The sequence below is a fragment of the Talpa occidentalis genome, unplaced genomic scaffold, assembly GCF_014898055.3.
Source record: "Talpa occidentalis isolate TD23 unplaced genomic scaffold, MPIMG_talOcc4v2.1 talOcc4.7, whole genome shotgun sequence".
In the NCBI taxonomy this organism is placed as follows: Eukaryota; Metazoa; Chordata; class Mammalia; order Eulipotyphla; family Talpidae; genus Talpa; species Talpa occidentalis.
Genome location: NW_023605083.1, coordinates 53,850,513 through 53,872,078, shown reverse-complemented (window position 1 = coordinate 53,872,078; position 21,566 = coordinate 53,850,513). Strand labels below are relative to the sequence as shown.

At 42.6% G+C, this 21,566-nt stretch overlaps 1 protein-coding gene across 1 annotated transcript in view; it reads left to right on the top strand.

Moving 5' to 3' along the window:
* Positions 1 to 21,566, top strand: part of GABBR2 (gamma-aminobutyric acid type B receptor subunit 2) — a 332,908-nt gene that overhangs the window by 179,803 nt on the left and 131,539 nt on the right. Inside the window, exons 5-6 of the mRNA XM_054689021.1 lie at positions 1,741 to 1,806; positions 7,145 to 7,345. Of these exons, the coding sequence (XP_054544996.1) occupies positions 1,741 to 1,806; positions 7,145 to 7,345 (267 nt within the window). The remainder of the gene's footprint in view (positions 1 to 1,740; positions 1,807 to 7,144; positions 7,346 to 21,566) is intronic.

Sequence of the window (21,566 nt, the reverse complement as noted above, 5' to 3'; positions counted from 1 at the left end):
CAAGTAGGATCATCTCTATTTCAGAGATGAGGAAATTGAGACTCCAAGACATTAAGTTTCAGGGTATGCAATTAGTCAGATATGGAACTAGGATTTGAACTAAGGTATTCCTGCTTTCAAAATCAAATAAGCTAAGAGTCCGATAATCTATACCATATTCAGCAACACAGGACTTGGCACAAACTACATGTTTCATAAATGTTTGCTGGTTGGCTGGCTGGCTAGATAAATATAAATAGATGGAATCTGTTAACGGCAAGAAATGCTAAAAGATTTCAATAAACAAGCTGAAAGACCATGGGAGTGTGTCTGGGAGCCTGTCCACAGAACGGAAGCAGCTTAGAACTTTTTATAGCATTGCAGACGTGGTGATGACAAAGGCTTGCCTTCCTTCAACAGCTCTGTTAATGATCTTTTAAAGTCCTTTCAGAGCAATTTTTTTTCTTCTTTCCATTCTTGCTTGCAAACGAAGGATGATTTTAGAATCCAAGCCTTTTTATTTTGCTAAAGTACATGATGAGTAAAATGGCCTCTCAGTCAGCACTTTCCAATTTTGAAAGATGCTAAAAACTGATCTTTAAAGGCATGTTTCTCTTCTTTATGCATCAAAGGGCCCCAAGGCCTGCTGGAGAGGACACAATGAAGGGCAGGAAGGTAGTACCACCTGCAAGGCTGAGGATCAGAATGGAGGACAGGAAGTGGCTGGGTGGGGGGCTGGGGTAGGGTGAAGGCCAGGACCTGACTGGTCTGGAAACTTCCACACATCCCCTTCCAGCCTGTTCTCTATGGAACAGGGGTCAGCCTGGTTCCTCATCCCCTAAAAAGTGACCAAAGACTCCTTACCCTAACCAAGAAGGGAGACTTGGGCAGACAGATGCTTAGTAAATGTTTTTGTAATAAATAAGTAACCAGATTTATTGTAAAATACATACCTATTAACCATAATAAGTTAATAAGCACAATCCCCAGTATTGAGCTTTGGAATATACATCGCCCTTTGAAATAAAGATGGGCCAGCAGATGGTTATAAAATACAAATAGTGGCTACCACTTACTGGGTTTTACTATAGGCCAGAAACTGTGATAAGTACTTTAGGAGGACTATCTCATTTAGACCTCTCAGCAGCCCTATAAAGTAGTTGTAGTCTTATTCCCATTTTGCAGATAAGGAAGTTGAGGCTGAGATAGGAACAGCAGCTGCCTGATACCCCTGAAGCTTGTGGTGGAGCTGAGATTTGAACAAAGGAAAGAGACTCTGAAACCTCTTAATTGGGCTCCAGGAAGGTAGAACAGTCTAGAACACTGGGAGTGGGGGTTAGCTGGGGTCTTGTTTCTGCTGGCAGCTCTTCTGGAGACCTTGGAAACTCCTTCCTTTCAAGAGAAAGGCCTCTTTCTCCCTGTGTGTAAAGGGATGTATGTAAAGTAAGGAAGATTAGATGGTGTCTCAGCACCTACAAGGTTTGCCTGCTCTTGTGGGAGAACAGGGCAGAAGCTTTAGCCCGCAACCTGTTCCAACTAGCACTAAGGCTTTCAGGAGATCAGGGAGGACCTCAGCAGGAGGTGGGGGCAAGCTGGTCAGAGAGAACCCTGGGTGAAGTAAGGTTCAGCCCTGCTGCCTGCTCATGTCTCAGCTGGGAAATGTTCTCTGCCTGTGTAGGAATGTTCTCTGCCTGTGACCTCAAACCATCTGGAGGTCCCGCTCACCCACACACCTTCACATCCATGTCCTTCTGTCCACAGGGCAATGACGTGCGGATCATCCTCGGCCAGTTTGACCAGCACATGGCAGCTAAAGTGTTCTGCTGTGTAAGTAAAAGCTTTGGTGGTGGTATTTGTGTCAGGGAGACTCACAGAGCTTCTCCCAGGACTCATTCGCACTGCCTGGGCTGTGGGTGATGTCAGAGGACTGGAGTCTGGGTTGTTGGAAGCAGAAATGGCCTCTTTCCTCTTTTCAGGGAGGGTAAACCCAGGGCCCATGGCCAGGCAGCAGCCTCGGTTTAGCACACCCATTGCCTGAGCCCTGCTGGTTAACTCTAGGTCCCCTGACTCGGCCCCTTCTGCGGTGTGTACTGCATGAAGGGAGCCCAGGTGCCAGGTGGGACAGAGGCCTCCACCCACTCCCTGCCCAGGGAGCAGGGTTCAGAGTCAGCTTTAGAGCCACTGTCAGTCATTCAGCATCCATCCCTAACCCTTTGAGTTGTGTACTGTGTGATGGGTGGCAAAGTACTTCTTTATACATATCTCATTTAACCTTTTCAGGGACAATGTGGAATAACTATTTATCCCATTTTAGAGATGAGGAACTAGAGGCCCAGAGAGGTGAAGGGACTGGTCCAAGGACATTCACGGCAAAGACAGTGGTCCCCATTCACCCCCTTCCCAGGCTAATCCTGTTTTTTCTGTTGATGTTCTAACCTAAGTATATGAAAGAATTCCAACTCAGGACTAGTCTTTCCATTTTGATACCATGACTCCCTCTCCTTTACCCCAGGGTCAAGAGAACAGGCCACAGAAATGACAGCCCAGTCCTGTGAGTGACCGTCTATACTGTAAACTCCTCCCCTCAAGGAAGGTCCACCTAGGTGTGTTCCCTAGTGATGGACCTCGGACCTCTGTCCCCTCTGATCTTTAATCAAGAATGTCCATAATATTGTAAAAGGCATGCTTGTAGAAATTTTAGATCTCGTGAAATCTGTCGGATGACAGAGCAAGTGTCCAAAGATCCTGAACAGACAAGCCCATTAGATTAAATCCAAAAAGATTAAATTTAATGTTGCTAATATAGGATGATATTAGAACAAATCAAGCTCCCTATGTCCAAGGTGGTGGAGGCAAATGAGATGTTCTGTGTATTTAGAACAAAAGAGACGTTGGCGCCTCAGTTGACCTCAAGGTTTCTATGAGTCACCAGCATGAGTGCAGCTGCAGGGGACTAGGGTGACTTCAGCCTGCACATCCTTACCCAGGGCAGGGGGCCCTCTGCTTTCCTGGACCCTATTTCAGAAGAGATGCGGAATTGAAGAGAGACCAGGAGTGAGGAAAGAGCAGTGACCTGCAGCTGTGGTCCCGTGGTAATATTAATCCTGAAGTCTCGGAACACAGTGAGCACTGCCTGATCACCTCTGCAGGTACCGGGGGAGAAGCTACACAGCCACTTCTGGACACCCCAGATGCAGTTTAGCACCATGAGTCAGTCTTCTGGGGTGAGAAGCCCTGGTCTGCTGCACAGTAACTGAATTTGGCTTGTGGTCGACACTTTTTGAGCCTCAGTTTTCTGTCCTCCCTGGGGACAGTAGCTCCACCGATGTCGTGGAATGATTGTGAAGATAAAATGAGCAAGCCACTTTGCACAGAGCCTGGTGTGTAGTAGGACCCAGGAAATGGCAGCCTTCTTTTGGTGTGAGGTGTCTGAGGCTGGAATGGACCCCTGGGCTGGCGAGTTTACTAGCTGGTAGAAATTATATGATTGCATTAAGCAGTCTTTGTATGCATTAAGGGTCATATGGGATGTTTCCATAGGAAAATCTAAAAACAGAGAGAGAAAAATTAAGAAAATAGAGCAGGGCCTCCTTGGTGGCGCAGGCAGTTGAGCACAGCACAGTGAAGCTGTCTACAGCCTCTGCAGCGCTGGTTCCATCCCCGCCGGCCTTGGAGCAACCCACATGGCGAGCAGACCTCACCCGTCTCGCCCGCTGCTCCCCTAAGCAGTGTATTTCGTCAGTCTGCCTGTTCTGTTCCCCACTCTGTCTCTGGTGAATCCTCTCACCCTCCCCACATCTGGCCTGTACCCTGGCTCAGGAAGGAAGGAAGGGAGGGAGGGAGGGAAGGAAATAGAGCAAATTTATTTGATTTAATATATTTTCTTTCAAAATTCATGAAACCTTGCACATTACCATCTAAGGTCCAGAAATGGCCCATTTTAAAAAGGAAAATAATACCTCAAGTTGAGAGGCATAATCTATCTTAGGAGAGAAACTGGGTTTTGCACCCCCATATCCCCCAGGCCTTGCAAGCAGCTGGCACATGGTAGGTAATAACTCCAGGAAAAAAGAAGTAACAAAAAACTTCCTGAAGATGCCACTCTGGGCACTGACCATCTCCCATGTGCAAGAATTGCCAGCAGACCTCGTGTGCCCATTTGTGCCACACCCCAGCCGAGGCGTGGCTGAGTCCACTCTGTGCTGTGCCCTGGGGCTATTTTCCAAGTGGTCCTTCCCGCTCTCTGCTTCAGAACGCACGGTATGGACATCTTCCTCGTGCCCCACAGCCCAGGCTGCCTGCCTCGGGCACACAGGAGGATACCCGCCTCCTCGTCCGTATTCTCCTTCCTCTCGTTCGGCTGTTGATATTTTGAAACGGGCTTCCTCGTAGCATCTTTGCAGGCTGCTTTGCAGGGCCTCTCAGGAGGTTTTGGTTGGGTGTTCATCCACTGTGTCACACCCTCCGGGACCTTCAGTCTCACCTGCTTAGGAAGGAGTTAGTTCTGGGGGCAGGTGTGGGAGGGCCGAGGAGGGCCTGCTTGATGTCATCTCGCTGGAGTGAGTCTCTGAGTGATGGAGATAAGGGGTGCTCAGGGCAGACACCCACCCAGAGAGAGTCCACAGTGTGCTGGGGTCAGAGTGCAGACCAGATGGGAGCAACCGCATCTCTGCCTCCCAAATGTCGCAGTGCAAACTTTGCAGCATGTTCTGTGTTCTTGAGATTGGAACCGCCACCCAATGGGAGAGCAGACTCCAGCAAATGAGGGACTATTTATAGCCCAGTGGCAAAATGTTCATTTTGGCTCCAGCACAGTACCAGCATGGCTTGTCGCTTTGTTTTCCCCTCCCTCCTTGGTGGTCTATTCTAAACTCTCCAGCGCTCCAACCTGGGTTCTGGTTTTAGCTCCACCAGCTGTGTGACCTCAGGCAGGTCACTTTACATCTCTGCACCCTGGCGGCCTCACCTCTAAAATGGAAGCAATGATCCCTGCCTCATCTGCCTCATGGGCTTGTCAAGAGCCTTTAATAAAGCCACCAAATGGAGACCATTGTGACAGCTGTTAACTTCTCAACTGATATGAGGGCTTATTGCTATTATTGTTGTGAACTGGAACTCAAAAAGGAAATGTCCCTGCAAGGGGAAGAGAGGAGGCAGAAGGAAACTTCATGAAAGAGGAAATTGAGTTTATTTTTCCTTTAAAAAAAAGTTTTTGCGAACTAAACCTTATTCATTAAGAAGAAGCTCAGCATACTGCCTGTTCTTGTTGAACTGTGATTTTTTTTAATGTAACTGAAATATAAGAACTCTGCATTTTCTACAAAAGTTCAGATTGGGACAATATTATACAGTAATCACTGGAAAAAGGGCTGTGATCTAAGGTTGTATTACAAGACATATAATGTTTACAGTGAGGGAGGGGAAAGTCTTCTGTCATCAAAGGAGTCTAGAGAGGATGCTCAAACAAATGTCCTGAGATGTTAAATGCTCTTTTATTAAACAATTTTTATTTAATCTCCAGAGGAGTCACTGAAACACTGGACAAAGATCAGGAAGATGAGATCTGAGTTTAGATTAATTTGGGGAACATTCTGACTCACACTTACTCCAGTGAGAGTCTCCACACTACAGACTGGGGTTTCTCAGGTGTTAAGAGTTTTAGAGAAGTTGCCTCCCCACATGTAGAAATGAGTAGAGCTCCCCTCTAACCCTTAGACTTGACAGTAACTATTCCCAAGTGTACAGAAACTACTAGGACTGAACCTGGCTTAGCATCCTAGAACCTGAGTGGAGAGCAGCCAGAACCTTCCCAGAGTCCAGAGCAATCTCAGCCTCCTCTCTACATCCTCCTGGATTCTGTCTGTGTTCCATGCCAAGGAATACAAAGGGGTGTGGCATGACTTGTTTCTCAACATGTCCTTCTAACAGAGGTGGCTCTCCAGAAATGAATTACAGAATTGTTTGAAGTCATGTTTTCAAATGTGCACCATTCATCAAAGGGCGCAGAGAGCATTTGTACCCACTGTTTCTCTCCCGTCACCTCTGAACATTCTATTATTTATGGGAGAATGACCTCTACTTAGAAACTTCATTTTGAACCTAATTTTGATGGGACATTACAAAGTGTAATTTTTGGTGCATCTAAGCTATCAAAAGACATACTTTTCCTGATATAAAATAACCACAATAAAAATTTAAGCCAAATACAGGCCCATTAGAACAGTGTGGTGACTTTTTCTTTAAATTGGAGGCAGGCAGTGTGACTTTGTGGCCTTCAAGTAGGCAGACTTAGGTTCCGGGCCTGATTTTTCTCCTTGCTGTGTGACATTGGAAAGTGACTCTCTCTCTCTCTCTCTAAATGAAGATAATAAACTAAAATGAAGATAATAAACTCTGCTCTGACCACTTCATAGGATGAATGTAAATGACAAATAAATAAGATTAGTGTAAGGGACTTTCCAGAGGATCTAGATTTATGCACCCCATGCTTTCTTTGGGTAGAGACTCAGAGAGATTGCTCAGTTTGCCAAGTTGGATTTTTGCTAAACTGCTTACTTAAATTAGATTGTCTCAGTCCCTTGCAAAATTGCTCCCACTGAATTGTATTTTAAGGCTATGGCCTCAGCATTTAGTAAATATCTATACAAAAATTGAATAAAAATCTATACAAAATGTGAAATTTGTTGTAGATATGCTGTTGACATTATGCTGACTAATTTGGTAATGTGCTCTATAATGTGACATTTTTCTAAGGATTAAAACTTAGAAAGCATTTTGTTTCCCTGAAGAACTAGGGTACATTCTTATTGATAATCAGAGTTATGTAAATATTCTTAATGCTCTTTTTTCTTGGGCTACCGGAAGTTCATGGTGGAATATACAGCTCATTAGGTATAGTGTTGGAAACTTTGGGTAGCTTGTTCCCTTTACCTCTAATAACTTATTTATATTTCCCAGTCCCTTATGTATTATTCAGTGTTTATTGTTTTATTACATGTTTCCCATAAACTACTTTGGATTTAAGGCAGGGTCTAAGGAAGTAATAAAAAACATTACATCTTTTGGAAAGAGGAAGGTTGAGCCTCCTCTACCTGTCTCACGGGGAACAAAGCCTTGAGCAAATGTTTGACTCTGGATGCCTTCATGGTTATCCCATCTATTGCAGGCATATGAGGAGAACATGTATGGCAGCAAATACCAATGGATCATCCCTGGCTGGTATGAGTCTTCCTGGTGGGAGCAGGTACACACAGAAGCCAACTCATCCCGTTGTCTCCGGAAGAATCTACTTGCTGCCATGGAGGGCTATATTGGTGTGGATTTTGAGCCCCTGAGCTCCAAGCAGATCAAGACCATCTCAGGAAAGGTCAGTATCTTGGCCTGCCCTCCTCAGCCCCAGGCCTATCTCTGGTGATTGTCTTGTTCAAAGTACCCAGATCTTATTTTGGCCTTTGCTGTGTGACTTTGAGCAAATCACTTGATCTCTCTGAACTTCACTTATCTGTTCTATGGGCCTAGCCAGTCTTTCACTGGTGTACCTCTAGGGTAACATGGGAATCAATATGGTAAGGTGCTTTGTAAGCACATGTCACAGTGTCCATGTGAGGTGTGGAGTGGTGATTTTTATGTCACCAACTACAGGTGTTGCCTTTCTGACCAGAGTGTGGTTTCTCAGTCTCAGTGATGCTGTAGTCAGCCTGGAGGAAAGACAAAACCTTAAGTAGACTTTGGGAAACATGTGCTGTTGACTAACCAGACTGGTTCAAACCTGAGGTTTTCTACTTCCCAACTCTAAGTGGATGACCTTGAACTTGAGTTCTCTAAGCTGCCATATTTTTCATCTGTATAGTGGTGGTAAAAATCACTCTTCTGGGGTTAAAAGGAAAACTGGTGGCTGATTATGTTATATGGCTACCATGTGCTGACCTCAGTGTTGCTGTAACTGGGGGCAGGTCCCTGGACAGGGCACATAAGTCCTCAGTATGTTTACCTGTTCCCAAGACGTGTTAACTAACCCTGCCCTGCTGATCTTGGCTACTATTGAGAGAACCAGGGAATATAGCAGATGTAAAAGCATTTCAAAAGTACACTCTTTTCCATCAGTATAAATATTACCAGGAACCAGGAAATTCAGGTTCACAGTCTTGGTGACACAGTAAGATCTATCTTTCAATTCTAACCACCAGCCAACATTCATTAACACAGAACAGATCCTTCTTTTCTGTCTCCTCTGAGCTCAGATTATTAAATTCTCCATCCAACTCCAATTTCATTTAAAGAATATATTTCATGGTAATGTAAAAAATATATATATATATAATTTTTATCCATTATTTAATCTCAATCGGAGCCAACTCTACAAGAATGATTTATTGATTTGTCAAAAAAAGTGGCAAACCATTAGGACACATTGTAAACAACTCTTTAGATCATGCTGGCACCTGGGAAATCCTGGAAAAACACTGGCTAGAAAATGGTGAAAGAAATATTTTCATACAAAAATCAATGAGTACAAAAAAGGTTTTTGGAAATGCTGAATAATGAGTAGAAACAACTCACTTTATTTCAGTGAGTGTTATTTTTAAAGGTGTCAAAGTTGGCAGCATACTAGAAGATTCTTGAGTCCAGGGATACCCTGGATTTTAATCTAAAAATAGAAAATTTGCAGAAAATACAAAAACTAAGAAAAAATTCCAAGCAAACAGACGGTATAATAATTAAGCTGAGAGACTTAAGGAAGACCAAAGGCTTAATAATCACATGTACGAGATCTGTGAAACTAAGTAGGACTGAGGACCATGCAATGCCAGGAGAAGGGCATCACATGTCCTTCCAAGGAGCGTACACAGCTTTTACAACCAGGGCCATGCCCCATGTCAGCAGTACAAAGGGATGTGTTAGTGGAAGGTTGTTATTGGCAGTGTTTTGGTTTTGGGAGAGGAATGTTTTGACTTTACAACATTTTCAAGGTCATTGATTTCCCTTTTTCATTTCTAAAATTTGGGAGTAGGGAGGAGCCTGACCTCACCCCATATCACTGTGTCCATGGATGGAATACCTTGGGACTGTTTCTGGAGCTATTCCCTTAACCTACAATGCGGGTATCCCACTCATGGGCTCCCAGAATGAAGCAAAGCCAGACTTGCTGCTTGGGAAGGCTTCTGAGATCCCAGGAGACAAATTCCTGTCCCTAAAGTCTTTGAGGGACATTATCAGAGGTTGCAAGATGATTGAAGTTTTAAGGGAAAATTTGAGCCTCTTTGCCTCTTGGAATCAGAGGGTTCCTAGGTCATCTAGACCAGCCTCCCACAGAGTCTCAGACCCTTAAAGTAGCAGAGGGCTCACTGCTCTGTCTTAATTTCCCCCCAGGACCCTCTAGGCCCACACAGGTCCTATTGGTAATGACCACACCCCCAGAGGTATCCCTTGTCCAAACTAAACAGCCCTGTGAGGGCTGTTTAATTGCAATTTACAGATCCAGGGCCAGGCCCAAGGGTGCATTTTCAGCAGGTGCCAAACACCTCGGTAATCAAGATTTTTAAAAAATATGCTAGATGCAGTATTTTCATAAAACTCAAATGCATAAAAAGTTCATGATGAACAAAATATGAACATTTTAAAAAAAGTCAGGAACCATGGGACTGAGATTAGGGTGAACCAGCAGATTTGAGTCACATCATAGCAGGATAAGTCTTTGTCTTCATTAGACATTTTCATATTTTGTTCATCATGAATTTGTCTTTGAAGTGTTGCATTATGATATTATTTGTCTTGGTTACTGAGGTTTTTAACCCCCTCTTTAATTTTTCCCCTGAAAAGAGCCTCTTGTTCACCTCCCCTGGGTCTGGCCCTTCACAGGTTGCTGGAGTCCAATACTCTGTCCCCAGCAGGTGGGGCCCAGAGTTGATACACTCCGGATTGTGATCTGACCACAAGCCAACCTCCCCAGCCAGACTTTAGGAGTCTGACAGAAGTTCTAGAGAGTGGAGAAAGGATTCTTGAATTTGGGTTTGCAGTATACACCACTGCTGGGAACCTTGGTCAGCATGGCACATGCTGCTGACTCCATCCCTGCGTTTGGGGGCCCATCAGAACCCAGAAAGACAGACAGACAAATGGAATCATACCAAGTCAGTGGACTCTGGCTATCCTCACCGTTTACGTATAGAGAGGCTAAGGAGTGGGGAGGAGAAAAGACACACCCAAGATCCCGGTGGTGGATTGAGGGGTGACCCCTAAAAAGATATGTTCACACCCTACCCTTGGAATCTATGAATGTGGTCTTGGGAAAAGGATCTTTGCAGAGGTAATAAATGTAAGGATCTGGAAATGAGATGATCCTGAGTTACCTGGGTAGTCCTTAACTCCAGTGACAAGTGCCCTTCCTCATAAGAGAAAGACCAAGGGAGATTTGCCATACAGAGATCTTGTGAAGACAGAGACACAGACTGGAGTGATGTGTCTGCAAGACAAGGAGCCCCTAGTGTTGTTGGCAGCCACCAGAAGTTAGGAGACTGAGACAAGGAACAAATCTTCCTTGGAGCCACCAGAAGGAATCAAGCTTGCCACCACCTGAGTTTCAGACGCCTGACTTGAACTGTGCTGTAAGCCGCCCAGTTTATGGGAATTAGATACGGCATCACCAAGAAACTAATACAGTCACCCAACAGAGATCCAGGACGTGATGCCAAGACAGCTTATCCCTCGCTCTTTGCTCCACCCCCCTTCCCAGGAGTTCCCTCAAGATGTAGGCAGGTATCCAAAGTGCCCTTCCTGTGGTGTGTCACAGAACCCTGGGATCACAGGAGACCTCAGAGGTGGCCCCAACCTTCCCCTCCCCTGTCAAAAGTGGCTCAACAGGAGTGCTCAGGGCCGGTAATTAGGAGGTGGAGCAGAATCCTGGCATCCCCACCCCTCTCCGCCACCTCAGTTAGTCCCGCTCTCACTCTGAGCCTCAGTTTCCACATCTCAAAATGAGAGTTTTGGACCAGGTAATTCCTGTGGTTCTTTCACGGCCAACTTCTCTGGCTGTGTAAATATGGCATGGGTTATTACAGCAAGTGGTGTGACCTGGTTAAAACGTCAAACCCTGGAATCTCCAGGATAAAGGAAACTCCTGGTAGAGAAAGTGGCAGAATCAGGCAGAAGAGTGACCCCTCCTGGAATTCATTCGCCAAGGCTCCCTTTCCACATGTCTGTGCCATCTCCCTCATTGGTGCCCAGGAGATTTCTGGTAAAAGAGTAACAAGGTCATGGTCTGCATCCAGGGCATGTTCAGCAGTTCTTTCCTATTGAAATTTCCAGAGATGGCACGTGCAGACCTCCAGGCTTCCCTGAGCACATTCAGAGCACAGGCGTCACGAGCACCTCTGGGCATTTGCTCTGCCTCTGAATGTAGCTCTTTCTCCCAAGTTCCCCATCACCACTCCACTCCCGCAGTGAGTCTATTGACATTGCTGATGTCCAGTGTCAGCTTTCACTTTTCAAAGCCCTGCTAGGTTTGTTTCCTTCTTGAGCATTTATAATGCTGGCTGGGTTTCTCCAGGGCTGGCTCAGCCTCTCTGATCAGGACATTCTTCCTGTCATGGTTCTCCTGCTGAGACACTGAGCTGAGCCAGTGTTCCAGATGGAGATGTCACAGAACTCTGGAATCACAGGAAACCTCAGAGGTGGCCCCAACCTTCCCCCTCCCCTATCAAAAACACAAGCTCAGTCCTTGGAAGGGTTTTGTCATGTTCTCTGTCAAGAAGCTTCTGGGACCACCCGTGACTCTTAATGCAACATGGTAGAGGTGGGAAAACACAAAGGAGTAAGTCTTCAACTTAATGACCCATCTCATTGGCACTTCCATGAGCTCCTACAAGATGAAGAACAAAGATTGTGGCACTGGCAGGGAAGCACTGGGCTCTGGAGAGAAGCAAGGAAATGTTCCTTAGAAACTGGATGCTCCCCAGCAGCCAAGTTTCACAATGCTGCTACCTGCTCACCCCCTAACTCCCCCACAGGACTCCTGTTCTGCAACTACCCAACACTCACTTCACTGGGAGACAGGCAACATGGCAGAGGGACAGGGACCTGGGAGGAAGGTGTGGTGGCTGATGGATAGTCACAAGCAATAGGGCAGTGACTAGATCTGAACCTGGACCCCACCACTTCCCAACTGGGTGACTCTGGGAGACAGCTAGCTGTCCATACCAACATCCATAGCACCCATTCCTCCTCAGGAACCCAACTCCAGTTTTTAACTAGGTATGTTGCCACATCTGAAAATCTACAATTCTCAACCTCCCATATAGCTAGATGTGGCCAGGATTCTAAATCTTCCAAATGAGATGTAGATAGAAGTATTATGTGGGACTTCTGAAAGACTCCTTGGAGGGACCATTTTGTCCTTTTTCCTTCTCTTTTGTATTTGCTGGCAACATTCAAAGAAAAAGAGTATTACTAGAAATCCAGAATTCAGCCTTATGACCCATCCCATTCAATATCTACTGCCAAAAGTAACCACTCTTCTGACTTCTATCACCATGTATTTGCCTGATTTTGAACTTTAAATAAAGGAAAGCACATAGTATATACTCTCATAAAGCATTATGTTGGTGAGATTCATTTATGTTGTTCCATGTAGACATTTGTCCATTTTCATTGCTGAATAATATTCCCCTGGTGGCTATACTATTTATTTAATTGGACATTAAGATTGTTAAGTTTGGGGCCATTATGAACAGTGTGACTTTGAACATTATTGTCTAGCTCTTGGGGAATCCTTTAAAATCCCTTCTCTGCAGAAAGTATTTTGAATGGTCCAGTTACTTTTATATTTATAGGATCTTTAGATTTAGTGTGGATTAGTCTTTCTGGTAGTCATTACAAGTCACCCTTAAGTAGCTCCTATCTTCTGACTTTCTCGCAGTTTGTTAGTCTGCCTTTGTTTGCCATAGTCCTTTTGCCAAAGAATGAGTGGAGCAAAAGCCTAGGTGGTTGTCATGCTGGAATTTATTTTTTTCTTTTTACTCACAGTAATTTTGCAATTTTAGTAGTCTTTATCTGTAACTATTGGTGATAGCATGATTTTATATAGAATGTCTATGACTAAAAATCTTGTGTATAGTTTGTGGTTGCTAATACACTTCTTCTGCTGTCTTCAGCTGCCCAGAAGTCCTCTAAATGTTAGTTTTGAAGAAACAGAAATTCTTTATTTTAATGAATTCTACCCCAAAGTCTTGAAGATGTTTTCCTCTCATTTTTTTAGAAGTGTTTACCTTTCTCATTTAGATCTACAATCACCCTAGTTGATTTTGTGTATGGTGTGAGGTAAGGATCAAGATTCCTTTCTTCTTTTTCATATTGATATACAATTGAACAGCATTGAAAAGCCCATCTTTTCTTAGACTATGCTGCCATTTCACCTTTGTCAGAATCAAATGACTACACATATTTGTTTCTATTTCTAAACCTTTTCTCTTGTATTAGTTGGTCTGTTTTGGTTTTTTTTTTTCCAGCAAAACACCTTCGTGTTAATACTAAAGCTTTTTAATAAGTATAACTACTGGTATAGATCCTCCCTCTTTTTTGTTAGTTGTCTATCAAGATTGTTTTGCCTATTCTTATTGCTTTGCATTTTTGTATACATTTTTAAATTTGGTTGTCAATTTATACACACATACACACAAAAACATGGGATTTTCCCCATTTCCCCATGAATATGTAGTTTGCTTTGGGGAAAACTGACATCTTAATACAGATTCTTCCAATCCATTAATTTTTGTATAACCTGCATTTAGCTAGGTCTTTCATTTCTCTCAAAAAATGTTTTGTAATTTTCTGTGTAGAATTCTTGCACATATTTTGTTTGATTTATTTCTAGGTATTTGATGTATTTTAGTGAATATATGTGCAAATTACTATGGGTACATACTTAGGAGTGGAATTTCTGAGTCATAAGGTATGCATATGTTCAACTTTAGTAGGTACTGCCAAACAGATTTCTAAAGTGGTTGTACCAATTTACATACCCACCAGCAGTGATTGAGGCTTCCAGTTGGTTCACATGCTCATCAACATTTGGTATTGTCAGCTTTTAATTTTAGCCAATCTAGTGGGTGTATAGTGATATCTCATTTTAGTTTTAATTTGCATTTCCCTGATGACTAATGAAGTTGGACCTCTTTTCATATTTTTGATGACCACTTTGATATCTTCTTTTGTAAATGCCTAGTTAAGTCTTTCACCCATTTTTTCTGATTGGATTTTCTGCCTCTTTCTTATCAATTTGTAGTTTATTTTAATTTTCTGGATAGGAATTCTTGGGTTGTGAGATGTACTTTATTTTCTTCCACTCTAACTTATCTTTCACTCTTTTAATGATGTATTTTAATGAACAGAAATTCTTAATTTTAATATAGTCCAGATTATTACTCTTATTTATGATTGGTATATTTGTGTCCTATTTAAGCGTCTTTGTCCACTCAAGTACATGAAAATATTTTCCACCTCTGTTTTTTAGAAATTTTGTTTGACCTTTCATATTTATATATGGAATTCACAAAATAATTTCAAAGGAAATTAATCTTATGTGTGATCTGAGGTAAGATCAAGATTATCTGTTTCCAAATGGATAACTATTGACTTAGAATCATTTATTGAAAATTTCATCATCTTCCCCATCCTACTCTCATGTCATAGTGTCATCATTGTTACAAATTAAATTAATGTATGTATGGTGGATCTGTTTTGGGATCTTCTATTCCATTGTTCTATTCACCTGTCCTTTAACTGCCACTACACAGTCTTAATAATTGAAGCTTTATAATAAGACCTGATAAATGGTAGTATAAATCCATCATTTTGTTCTTCTTAAGATTTTTTTAGGATGTTGTTGGCCATGATGTTATTTTTCATTTAAATGTACTCACATCTTTGCTTTCTGTTACTTTTAATTACTTCTTGCATTTCTGCTTAAAATTGTTTTCTTTCTGTCTGAAGAACTCCTCTTAGTTTTTCTTTGATTGTGGGCCTGCTGGAAATAAATGTATTTTCTGGTTGTCTGAAATTTTGTTTTTTCTACCTCTAATTTGAGGAATATATTGACTGGGTGTGAAATTCTAAATGATCTTTTATTTTATTTCAGCACTTTAAGATGTCATTTCATTATCTTCTGGTTTCTGCTAAATCAATTGCATTTTTTAATATTTTATTTTATATAATTCTTACATCATTCTTCATTTTTGCACAATGTATGCATTTTCATTTTGGTTATATTCCCCATACAATTTCACCCCCCCCCTTATTTTGACCCTAATCCTTTCTCTCCCTACCCCTCCGCCCCCAGCCCGTAGTGTGTCTTTGGTTTATAGTTACTTGTTGATTTTGATTTTTACTTTGTATTAGTCTTTTTCCTGGTCCCTTATTTAGGTTTTCTAAATTCCTGCTATGTGTGAGACCATCCGGTATTTTTCTTTTTCTTTCTGACTTATTTCTCTGCGTATGATCCCTTCTAGCTCCATCCATGTTGCTGCAAACTGCATGTGTTTATCTTTTTTGAATGCTGAGTAATATTCCATGGTGTATATGTACCACATCTTCTTGATCCAGTCATCTGTTTTTGGGCATTTGGGTTGTTTCCATGGCTTAGCTATTGTAAATAGTGCTGCTGTAAACATAGGGGTGCAGGTGCCCTTTGGAATTAATTCAATTGCATTCTTATCGCTGCTTTTTTAAAGATAATGTATCTTTTTCTCTCTCTCCCTTTCCTATTTTTAAGATTTTGTCTTTGCTTTGGTCTTCAACAGTTTTACTATGTGGTGCAGAAGTGAGGTTTTCTGTAGTGTATCTTACTTGGAGTTCATAGAGTTCATAGAACTTCATGAATTTGTAGATTGATGTGTGTTTAGGGAAATTCTAGCATAATATTCCTTTAAGTGTTGCTTCTGCCTTTTCTTTCCTTGCATTCCAGACAACAATTACACATATGCCATAAATTTTCAATACATTGTGTATCTATTTTATGTCCGTTTATTATTTTCTATCCATTTTTTCCTCTCCATGCTTCAGTGTGAATATTTACTACTACTTTTCCTCCAGTTCACTGACCCACTTTCTGCTGTGTCTGATATGCTGCTATATCCACCTATTGAATTCTTAATGTCAGTTATTAAATTTTTTGGTCTTAGAATTTCCACTTTATTCTTATGCTTTTTCTTTCATCATTTCAATTCCCTTGTGATATTCTGTATCTTTTCATCTTTTTTAACATAAAACTGTTATTTTAAAGATGATGTCCATTAACTTCAATCTTTGGATTACCTATGGGTCTATTCCTATTGCCTCTTTTCTTTCATTCCTTCCCTCCTTTTCTCTTTTACTTCTCCTTCCCTTTTAATATCATCTGGACTAATCCTGATATACCTAATAAATTTGACTAATTGACCTGAATATAAAAAATTATGGAGACTACAGATAGTATTATCTTTCTCAAGGAAAGATTTTTCTCCTCAAGAAGACAGGCAGGATAGATTACCTTAATCCAATCAAGAACTGAGCCGATTCCAGGCTTGGTTTTAGTTTCTTTAAGCCCTGATCCTTTTTTTAAAAAAAAATCTTATCTTTAGACCTGGTCTACTTTAGTTTGCACTTATTCCTGGCCTCTGTCCTTCTGTATTACCAACTGAAATCCTGCAGTATTATTGACCCTGAATTCCAATTTTCACCTCCTGATACTATGAACCTCCAGATACTATGTGTACCTTCTTAGCCCTTAAGCACCAATATTTGCTTGTAGTTTTAGCCTCCTGCTTAATTATCAGCAAATATTCCAAGTGCAAATGCCAGTCTGAGTACGGGACACACCTCTCTGTGGTTCCTTTCCTCTGAGGTCTTGGTCCTAAAAGTCTTGCTACCCTGATAGCCGAGTGCTACAGTTATTTTTGGTTTTTTGTCTGTTGATTTTTTTGTCTTTCTCTCCCTGCCAGACTGCTATAATCTCTGATCCAATGCCTTCTGTGTCTGCAACTAGCCTTCCTACCTACAAATCAACAAATACCCCAAGGGAAACAGTAGAGTCTGCTGGACTCCTGTCAAAGCCTTTCTCTTCTCTTAGGGTCTTGGCTGCTCAAGTCCTGGATGTCCTGGTTGCTCTCTGATGTCTTTGAATTACTCCTTCTATATTTTATTCTGCTCTGTGAATATTCTTCATGGAACCTTTAGTCTGATATAAACTAGGTCATCGTAGTCAGAGTGGAAGTTGGAACTGAGATTACATAGCTTAAAAGAAGGAAACCACCACATTGGGAACCAGGTCAACATGTTACTGTCTTCTGCTCTTTGAGATGCTGTTTTGGGTAAGAGGAAGCAGATATGTTTCTTGCAGCTTCACAAGAAGATGCAACATGCTGAATGCAAGTTATAGGGAGATAGATGTCAGCTGTGCAGACTAGTCTCATGGATATCAGGCATCTCCTCTGGAAGACTCTGCCTGAAGAGACAGTAAACTTACTGATACTGGAGAGGCTCAGAGGGGGCTAACAACACCTAGATGTTGCTTTTGAAAAGATCCAATCATCAGATTGTAGAAGGAACTTAATCAGTGGTAATCAATCTGTGCATTCTTACATTCTTAGATTTTTAAAAATATGGATGTCTGAGTTATCTCAAAGATATAATGAAGCAAAATATAGAATCCTGCATCTGCATTTTTAACAAGCTCCCCAGGTTACCTACAATTGGAGTACAGGAGTCACACTAAACAAATATCTCCTGCTGTACCTTCTAAATGAGACTTTGATTCCAACATCCACAAGGGAAGCTGGAGAGAAACTACCTGTTTCCCAGCTGTGGGGTTGTCACTGGAGACATAGAGGGGGACACGTCCTTTTTCTCCCTTTTCCCATGAGGCTCCCTTCTCCCACAAAGCAGGACTCAGCTAGCTTGGTCCTGTTGGAATGACAGACCCATGAAGTCTAGTCACATTGTGGGTTTGCACGCTTGTGTGGGCTCGCCGGGAACCTAACCTCTATTTATAACATAGTTTCTATGGGAAAAAATATGTTCCCAGTTCCAACAACTGCCTTTCAAAAATATGCTAGAGCACAACCTGTCAGTAATTGGGACGATCTATATAAAGTTATTCTCTCAGAAACTTTTAACATCTCATGATAAACTTGATCTCAGAGAATGAGTAATTACTCAACTTTCAGTGTCAGCTTTACAGTGGAAGAAATTCTGCCCTGAAGTGTTGGAGGCCTGCTTTAAAAACAACTATAACTTTTTCTCAGACAATTGGGAGAGTGTTTCTTCCTGCTGTCATTGTTTTGCCCAAGGGAGATTGGTGCTGGCTTCACTTGGGATGATGATGAATAGCCTGGGATATAATGTGGTAGTGATAACGTCTTCAGCTCAGTGTTTGCAAAGACAGTGAGAATGAGGTCACCTTTCAGAGCTTAACTGCACCTGTGTCCTGTTCCAAGGACTCTAGTCACAGAAATGAGGTAAACAGTCATATTTTCAGTATTCTCCACCTATCTCCTGCCCCTAAACCTCTGGAAGGAGAACATTTTGTGAGACAGAGAAGGTAGGGGTTTGCAGGTGGTACATGTAAAATATATTGTGGTGGCGGGGGGCGGGGAGGGACTTATGTTGGCCCAAAAGCAAACTAAATAATCAATATGAGCTTGGTCCCCTTCATGTCCTCACAAGAAAGAAACAAAGAAATAAAATAAATTATATCAAAGAAGCTTAAAATCTACACTGATTACCTCCTGGTGAGACTCCATGGAGAATGTTCACCTCAGGACTGGACCCCTGCCTTTAAGAGGGTTGTAGAAACTTCGAAGCATGTGTCTGTGGCATGCTCTGGATGGGGAAGAGGTCTCGATAGGTCATTTGAATCTTATCATTGGGTTGAAGGAACAGCACTCAAAAGACAGACACCACAGCCCTCGGATGCCTGTGTGCGTCAGAGAAAGCTCACAGGAGCAAAATCCAGGAGAGAAGTCAAAGCGGCCTTTCCTTTTATGCGTAACACAATTAATTAGAGAAATACACATTTAAGTAATTTTTTAGTGCTTTTAAAGTAGACAGTTGCTGCAGCAGCAACCAGAAATAGATCCAAATCACATTTAGAAATCAAAGAAAACACAGCCAAATAGCAAAAGATGGAAAGATAACCAGGATGCCTTCAAACAAAACAATTAAAGGTATGACTATCAGCGCAGCAATAGGGTTTAAAGAAGAAATGCACCTATGGAATAAAAATTGACCATCGGTATTTGAAAGAAGCTCACTCTACTCATTAATCAGAAAAATAACAAATTAAAATTAATTTACTTTTCTTAACAAAAGTAAATTAATAATTTTAAAAAGTAAAATATCTATTGTCAAGGTTCCAGGGACATAAGTACATTCAATACACAGGGGAATTTTAACTTTTCATATTTGGGGAGAATAACATGGCCCCTTATATGTATGAGTAGTATTTAAGTTTTTTACACCCTTTGCCTCAGCAATTATACCTCTGGGAATTTATCCTGAAAAAGTAATCATCAGTGTGTGTTCAGAAATTGTAGTTACGGGGGTACTTTCTGCAGTCCTATAACAAGAAAATATTAAAAATAACCTAAATGTCCAATAATTGGAAATGAAGTAAAGGCAGGACATTGATGCTAAAGGCAGGACATCGGCACACTATAGGGTGGCTGTGTGCTCTCAGCCAGCTGGGTTCAGTCTTGAGTCTTCAGGGCATCCACGGCTTGTAGCTATGGCCAAGTTGAACAACCCTCTGCTATTAATAGCACCAGCTGGCACTTGTCGGGTACCTAGCATGTCCTGGACACTGGGCTGTGTGCTTTGCATGCATCATCTTATTGAACCTCACTGCACCACCTAGCACAGACTCCAAGACCAGGCAGATAGGACCCTGCCCCAGGTCACAGCAAACCACAGAGCTGGGGCTAGAGGGCAGATCTCCCAAATGCTGTGGCTTTACCTCTGTGCTCCTTCCTCTGTTGCTAAGAGGTACCTTCTAGATCACTTCATTTTTCATCTGGAAAACATGAGACTTAGAAAGGGTCTCACCCAGTCTTGCTTTGGGTTCTGGTGCTAACTAAGTGATCAAGACAGATAGCATCCCTGATACCCAGGGAGCATAATTCCCAAGAGACAGGGTTGGAAAAAGAGAAAATCAGCTAGTAAACAGGGAAAAAGGAAAATACAGGATGTAAACAATATCATAGAAAATATAAGACTGGTAAATAGTGCCTGGGTGAAACGGGGTTAGAAAGGGTGGGTCAGGGAAGACATCCCTGAGAAGTGATAAGTGTTGACATTTGAATGTCAACAATACATTGCAAGGAGCCTGGGGTGGGGGGGAGTTTTCTGGCCAGGGAAACAACTAGTGCAAATGCCCTGAGGTACAAAGAAATTTGGTGCAATTGAAGGACACAAAAGGATGAGACATGATGAGAAAGAGCCTCAGAATGGACCTTTTCTTTTTTTTTTTAACCTTTTTTTTAAAGATCTCTTTATTTATACAAGAATCGGGGTACAGGCCAGATGTGCGGGAGGGTGAGAGGATCCACCAGAGACAGAGCGGGGAACAGAACAGGCAGACTGATGAAATACACTGCTGAGGGGAGCAACGGGTGAGACAGGAGAGGTCTGCCGCACCATGTGGGACCCTCACTATCTGGCTGAGATCGAACCGGCACTGCAAGAGGCTGCGGACAGCTTCACAGTGCTGCACTCAACTGCCTGTGCCACCAGGGAGGCCCAGAATGGACCGATTCTTGCTCCCGCAGGAGAAGTGACATGGAGGGGGGTGAGTGCAGAAAGCCAGCCTGGACCACAGCGTGCACAGGTGGAGGGTGAGATAACTGTAAGAACGGGGCTACAGACGGCGCCGGTTGCCTTGAAGAACCTTGATTTGAAGTGTTTCTGCCGCACATTGTGAGCGATGAGGAAAATGTGATGGCTGAACAAAATGCTTTTCTAAAGAAAACTGTAAACAGGGATAAAACCTGAGCCATCGTGTAAGGACCAAAATTTTTAAAAAGCAGGTAGATCTGTTGCTGGGACACCCTTCATATTTGTTTAGGCAGAATTCATGGCCTGCGGGGTCCCCAGTTTAAAGAACTGGTTGTCCCCTGGCATGAGCGTGAGCCCCACTCTACTAAGGCCCTGAACCAAGTACAAGAGACCCAACTGGAAGTGCAGCCACTGGTGTACCTAGCCTTCCATGGCTCAGCCCCACCACCCTCCCTTGGGTGCTAGATCTTGCTCCAAGCAATGGGATGATTTTCAAGATGAAATTGTGTCTTCCAAAGTTGTAGATAAGAAAAGTAGCAAAGGGGGAATGGGATCAGTCTAGCTACACACACACACACACACACACACACACACACAAGCTTTGTAACCTTAGGCAAGTCTCAGGACCTCTCTGTGCCTCTGGCTGGCATGTATGAATGACAGTCTCAAAGAGCCTTCCTGGTATAAACTGACAAGGAGTTGTTGGTTGGTATGTGTGATTTGTCCCCAAGGAGAGTTTTCAAAGCTAAACCATGGGTTCCGCTGGCATTGCTGGCAGAGGAGTTCAG